Raw genomic sequence first — 7,525 nt, forward strand, 5'->3', positions numbered from 1 at the left:
ATTTATTGAGTTTGAGTATGTTATATTTTTCCACCGTCATATTACAGAACAAGAGAAAAATAAAAGTTCTGGAAGAAAGAAAAGCTACCTTCAGTTGGGGCTGGAACTATCCTACATTTTTTATTTTATATTTTATTGCATCATAATAGTTTTTAAATTTATATTGTCATGTCATTTTTTTTGTATTGGACCCCACTGGAAATAAGTTGTTTTAATTTTCGAATTTATGGGTTATCCTGGTTTCATATTTTAATATTCTATGTTTTTTTTATTGTAATAATATTGAAGCATTCTTCTACCAAAAGAATGCTTTTTTACGAGAATAACAGATTCAGTGGCACGAGGCCATAGCCTTGGAATTCAGCCTACTTTATTCAGATCTCAGGTGCGCAGACATGCTTTTTCTGTGCGCTTAATAAATGAATGGAACTCACTACCAAATTTTGTTGTAATTGCTAAGTCTATAAACCAGTTCAAAACTTAACTTGCAAAAGCTCGCAAAAACCACCCAAAACTCTTCAATCCATATTATGAACTTAAATGCCCATGCACAAGGGGCTCATAAGCAAGACGCTTCAAGAGTCTCTACTATCAAGTAAACAAGTAAGAAACCGAATAAAAAACAAACAAACAAACAGAAAACTAAGAGTTGTTTCTTGTTAAATTTGTGTTCCCCTACATTAACAGAGTTTGCTCATAAGAGTGTTGTTGTGACAGCAGCAGGCTTATCACTGGATATTCCAAATGCAATATTTTTCTCATTTCTACTTTTGTTTCGGAAGGCAGGTCGGAGGGGAGAGGACAGACAAAAAGTAGCCACTTGGCCCCCCTAGATTTAAATAGGGGGTTGGACTATAGGCTAATCACATGTATCTGTAAAAAAACGTTTATTACAAAAACCAATAATGTAAATACAGAAGAAAAACCCGGTGGAAGTGTGGTGATGTGCCAGATCACAGACGAAAATGACATCAGATTTGTGGAAGATCAGAGCAAAAGGAAATGCATGGGTGAAAGCCAAAAGGAACCCTATGGATAGAAAACGTTACACATGAAGCCAAAAACTACAGTTCAAATAGGGAACTGGAATGTCCATACTATGTACGTGACTGGAACAACAGCAGAGGTAGCAAACGTTATGGCCTTACGTGCATCATAGCACAAAGAGGATAGGTGAGATGTGGTGATTGTTATCAAATGGGTTCATAGAAATATTATTTATTGAGTTTTATTAGCTTTTATTGAGAAGCATCCTTTTTGTTTAATGTTATGTTGCAAAACAAATGAATAATAAAAGTTCTGGGAAGAAAGAAAAAACCTACCGCAACTTTCACTTGGACTGCCAACATGGGTGGTGGTGTTGTTGTGCCAGGGGGTGGTGTTTCAGTTGTAGGCACAGATGTTGTTGTAGAAATTTCTGAAAAACAAAGTACATATAAAGAGTATAAACAAAAATTTGTCTCACCATTAAATGTCACTTCCATTTTGCTCTAAGTTTTGAAAACTTTTATTAGTTTATCCAGGTAAGTGTTCACAAAATATACTAAAGCACTTCATCTTGAAATAGGCGGTCAGCACAAAGAAGGTTATGACTTAAGGGCTTAGCCAGCGAGCCACCCGGCCGTTTTTTGGACGGCCAACAATTACTTAGGATGGCCACTTTTACCGTGACAGCTTGGATGGTTTGGCCTATTAAGTTCGGCCTAGCCTAGTTGGGGCTGGTTTACCTTTAGCAAATTCTTTATATTCTTCAAATCTATCAAATGTTGCATTAAACTAAAGCATATATTGGACAACCTATTTCATTTTTCTGGCTAAACCTCTGTTACAAATGAAGAATAGGTAGTCAAATAGAAAACAATAATTGATGGAGAAGGATAGTTGAGAAGGATATACTTACTTTGATTGAAGTTGACCAGAAGAAGGATGAACAAGCACAAAGAAATGAAGTGAAATAAGATAAAGAAAATCAAAAAGTAAGAAAATCAGAAACTATTCTAAATCAATGTTTTAGCATTTTTACATATTACAATAATTACAATTATCAAACAAAATCATTAGTGATGTTCTTAGTTTATGAGTGAGATACTTACCTGTATAAACTGATAAATGCCTAAGTTTAATTTGAGAGTTACCTCTCTATAACGTAGCAAACGTTATGGCCTTACGTGCATCATGGCACAATGAGGATAGGTGAGATGTGGTGATTGTTATCAAATGGGTTCATATATTAGCTTTTATTGAGAAGCATCCTTTTTGTTTAATGTTATGTTGCAAAACAAATGAATAATAAAAGTTCTGGGAAGAAAGAAAAAACCTACCGCAACTTTCACTTGGACTGCCAACATCGCAAAATTCCCACCTTCTGTTTGGATCTGTCGTATAACACCATGCGGTGTTATCCTGATCGGGGTTACGGCAGTTGTTGTTGTTAAGCAAACCGTCATCTGGATAACTTTCTGGAGTGTATGAATGCGAATGCGGTGTCTGTGATGCCCAGTCTTGACATGTAAAACCGCTGGTTGTGGTATGTACCGAGCCTCGATAATCGTAAGCATTTGGCATTTCATAACATTCAGGGACTTTCCAAGTAAAAAAACAAGAAAAAAAAATCAATGAAATGATTTGGAAAAAATGATGACTGTTTGCAAAATGTACTGAGCTTTAACTCTCATCCCATAACATTCACAAACTTTCCAGCTAAAGTAAACAAAAAAAAAATACATGGAATGAATTGGATTTAGGAATATTGAATGAATGATTTGTTTCCTCATCTCATATTAATAATGTCATTTTAAATCAAAATATACAGTTGGAGGCACAGATGTTGTGCCGGTGTGTGGTGTTGTTGTACCGGGGTGTGGTGTTTCAGTTGGAGGCACAGATGCTGTGCCGGGGTGTGGTGTTGTTGTACCGGGGTGTGGTGTTTCAGTTGGAGGCACAGATGCTGTGCCGGTGTGTGGTGTTGTTGTACCGGGGTGTGGTGTTTCAGTTGGAGGCACAGATGTTGTGCCGGTGTGTGGTGTTGTTGTATCGGGGTGTGGTGTTTCAGTTGGAGGCACAGATGTTGTGCCAGTGTGTGGTGTTGTTGTACCAGGATGTAGTGTTTCAGTTGGAGGCACAGATGTTGTGCCGGTGTGTGGTGTTGTTGTACCGGGGTTTTGTGTTTCAGTTGGAGGCACAGATGTTGTGCCGGTGTGTGGTGTTGTTGTACCGGGGTGTGGTGTTTCAGTTGGAGGCACAGATGTTGTGCCGGTGTGTGGTGTTGTTGTACCAGGGTGTGGTGTTTCAGTTGGAGGCACAGATGTTGTGCCGGTGTGTGGTGTTGTTGTATCGGGGTGTGGTGTTTCCGTTGTGCCGGTGTATAATAATAATAAAGAATAATAATATAATAATAATGGAAAAACCCCAATAACATATGAAAATGTAATAATAAAAATAATAGTTATCTTCTTAAATATATTGTAGTGTTCTGCAGTGATAGTCACATTTAAAGCTTGAATGAACTTTGTAACACTACTTTTAAAGAATTTGCATACTTACATGTAAATCTCTGTATAAAAGAAAACTCATAGAATTTGTACTTTTTATGTAGAAATAATTATGTAGCACTTTAATCATTATGAAATCAATTCCAAGTGCTTATCTATAAGAACCTAAAAGCCTTCACAGCTTTCAAGTAAAGAGCTAGTGGTAATCAGTTACTGAATCAGACTGGATCAGTATACAATATATGTATTAACATATATGTTATATTAATAACATATATGTTGTATTAATATATATGTTATATACTATATTAATATATATATTAATAACACAGTAGTTGATATGAAGGATGCATTTGCTATTATGTGAAATGCAACAACTATACAATGAATATAGATATCAACTTCAACTCCAATTTGTGTAACAAAAAAAGCAAAGCTTTTAAACATGACAGCAGTCATACAAAATAACAAATAGCTAAAAATACAATAACTTAAATCAATGAGCAAGTACCTGAAAAAATATGACTTTAGGGTTTGTTGAAATGCTTAATTTTGGGCAGATACAGTGGTAACGAGTTCCAGAATATTGGGCCAGCGACAAAGATAGTATGTGAACAAAAGTTGCGCATAAAAGTTTATGGTAGAAGTGATGTTTCTAACATCCAAAAAGGGTTTAGTTAACTCAAGTTGACTCCTTTAAGGACTCAAACTGTAGGTTACAAATACGAATAGACTTTCTCCGAATGTCAATCACACTTAAATGACCAATCAGAACAGGCACACATATTGTTCAACAAATGCACATAGTTAGGCTTGTTTACAGTCATTTTTGTGGGATGTTCTTAACAAAAATATCCAAGAGGCTGGGCTTAGTTGGAAGGCCCATACAAAAATTTTCTATAGAATTCTATAAAGAAAATTCTATAGATTTTCTATATAGTATTCTATAGAGTATCTATAGAAAATTTTATATAAGTTCTATAGAATATTTCAAACAAATTCTATAGAAAATATATAAAAACATTCTATACAATCTCTAAAGAATTTCTATACAATTTCTAAAGGATTTCTATAAAATTTCTAAAGGATTTCTATACAATTTCTAAAGAAAATAACAAGTGTTTCTATAGAGAGTAACGCTGTTATACTTTCTTTTCTATAGAAAACTATTATTTTCTATAGAAATTGACAATACTTCTATAGAAAAGAACAGCATTTCTATAGAAATTATTGCAAATATATATTTTTTTCTATAGAAAACTTTGTAAATTTCTATGGAAAATAACAGCAAATCTATAGAAAGTAACGCTGTTATAATTTCTTTCCTATAGAAAACTTATTTTCTATAGAAATGCACAATACCTCTATAGAAAAGAACAGCATTTCTATAGAAAGTAACGCTGTTATATGTTATGTTCTTTTTCTATAGAAAACTATTATTTTCTATAGAAATTCACAATACTTCTATAGAAAAGAACAGCATTTCTATAGAAATTATTGCAGATATAATTTTTTCTATAGAAAACTATATAAATCTCTATGGAAATTAACAGCATTTCTATAGAAATTATTGCAGATATAATATATTTTCTATGGAAAACTGTATTATTCTCTATAGAAATGTACAGAATTTCTATAGAAATAATGCTGATATATTATATTTTCTATAGGAAAAAAAAACAGCATTTCTATTGAAAATAACGCTGATAAAATTAATTTTCATAGAAATTCACAGCACTTCTCTTGAAAATAATGCTGATAAATTTTTTTATATCGTTCGATCACTAAAAAATTGTTTTCACAAATCAAAAAAAAAGGTGTAAAAATAAAAAATCATAGGCCTACAAGATGATTGTAATGTACAAATGTGTTTTGGTAGTTCATGGCAGGAAACATGAAATATTTGAACCCACTGTACAGAAATCTGAACAAAATGTATTCATTCTCAAGATCTTTATTTAACACATATTAAACATATATATAACAGGTCAAACAAACCAAACTAAAATAATGTTTGCATTGCATCATCTAAAAGTAGAAAACAAAACTGGATTCAATATCTTAAAAGAATAAACTGCATTGAATTTTACTAGCATTATGAAGTCACACGATGTAGCACTAGTGGTATTGTGCAAACATATAAAGATTTATAAAAATAATTTTACAGTATATAATAGCTGTATTTACAGTAAATTGCAGGCCTATATAAAATATTATAAATATATTAAATAACATCAAGGTATTGTAAGCGATATTGATAAGGGTAGATAAAAGAAAAAGTTTTATATATTTTTATATACTATTACAGTACAGTATTAGATTTAACTTTACACGAATTTAATAGTTATGTGAAAGACTCAAAAAAGAAATTCCAAAACATAAGGTGGATAACCCTGCACAGTATGGACCATTCATAATTATCAACAAATGTATAAACAGTATGCTAAGGGGGAAAGGGCCTGGTACTAAATACAAAATTAAATGAAAGGAATTTACAAAAGCTTAAAATATTGATTGAAATCGGTTTTCTAAATTTAATAACATGCCAATATGGATTATTTAAACCTAATTATGTATCTATGTACCCATTGAAAAAAAGGCCATAGAGAACAGTAATGCAAAATCAACATTTTCCATGAATGTACACTTTTTAAAGGGGTTGAGGTGGCAAAAAAGAGTACACTTTTAATACACTATGATTACAATTGTGATTGGCCCCTATGTAAGTTTAAACTTTAAAGAAAAAATATACTCAGGTACTAAACAGAGAGCTACAAAATAAAATACAGTACTGAAATAGTTGCTACTCATATAAATAAGAAAATATTGATTTTATGTACATACAATAATATGGCAAGACAAAAATATTTAAACGAATGTTATGTTTTTAATAAGAAAATATGACAAGCGTAGATATAATTATTGATGTGGAAGTAGCATTTCTATTTAATAAAGCCAAGCTCTGAAGGACATAAATCTGTTGATATGTTGTAGAACTAATCTTTCTAAGCCTCAAAGTATATTTGACAAAAAACTTGGAAGCAGTTAATGAGAGAGATACAGATTTTTGAATAGAAAAAGGGTGGTTATGTCTCTTTCCCCCCAGTTTTTAAATATTAAAAAATCTGAATCTCATTAACTGCTTCAAAGTTTTTCATCAAATATTCTTTTTAGGTTTTAAAAAAATCTTTTCTGAGCTTTAAGACGGCCTACACACTGAAACATCAAATATAATAAAATACTACCACAAATCTAATATCACTAGAACGAAGTTTGGAATTAAAGTTAAATAACCAAATTTAAAAACAAAAATGCATACATGGTATTCCCAATTTTTAGGCTTGTTCATTTTCTTTATTCTGTTTGACAGAGACTGCCTCAAAAGAGTGGTTGATGCCTCAGGATACTTCTTATCAGTGAAATCTGGGGTAAAAAAAATGCAAAAAATTTGAATACTCTTATAGGCTTCTAAATCGAAAACTCATAAACGGGCAACCAACAAGAGCAGGATGAATTTTAATAATTTTGGTGCAATGTCTAAAATTAGTTATTGTAATCTCTAAAGAATAAAATGCAGATACCTTAAAAGTAGTGGTCCAATAAAAGTATTATTTCATATTTGTTATCTTGTACAAAATCTAAATATAATTTTAATATAAGTATTCCACTAGTAGCAAAATATTTTCTTCATTAACTGTCTAATATTAAAGTTTCTTCCTTCAAGTGCTATGCAGAACATATACAGTAAGATGTAGCTACTGTGTAGGTTAAGTCAGTAATAAAGACGGGCTCCCTTTTTTGATGGTTATTAATTGGTTACAAAGTGACAATGCAAACTTTCAGATTAAAATTTAAAGAAAAACAATCAATGTCTAACCCAAATAAAAAAGCTTTACATGTTGATGTACCATTTATCTTTTGAAATATAAACCCCTTATTACAGTACATAAGCCTGCAGTATCTTCATTTAAAAGGTAAAACACAAACTTATTTAACAAATTACCTACCTGTTATGGCAGTAATTCAGATGGGAT

General features: G+C 31.9%; 1 protein-coding gene across 1 annotated transcript in view; it reads right to left on the bottom strand.

The window, feature by feature from the left end:
• Window positions 1–852: 852 nt before the first annotated feature.
• The window catches only part of LOC117114753 (apolipoprotein(a)-like), a 21,147-nt gene continuing 14,474 nt past the window's right edge, over window positions 853–7,525 (bottom strand). Inside the window, exons 11-13 of the mRNA XM_033258448.1 lie at window positions 2,322–2,582; window positions 1,323–1,417; window positions 853–873 (exon numbers count right to left, since the gene is read on the bottom strand). Of these exons, the coding sequence (XP_033114339.1) occupies window positions 853–873; window positions 1,323–1,417; window positions 2,322–2,582 (377 nt within the window). The remainder of the gene's footprint in view (window positions 874–1,322; window positions 1,418–2,321; window positions 2,583–7,525) is intronic.

Source organism: Anneissia japonica, unplaced genomic scaffold, assembly GCF_011630105.1.
Source record: "Anneissia japonica isolate Jap-2015-1 unplaced genomic scaffold, ASM1163010v1 scaffold199_len4679917_cov187, whole genome shotgun sequence".
Taxonomy (NCBI): Eukaryota; Metazoa; Echinodermata; class Crinoidea; order Comatulida; family Comatulidae; genus Anneissia; species Anneissia japonica.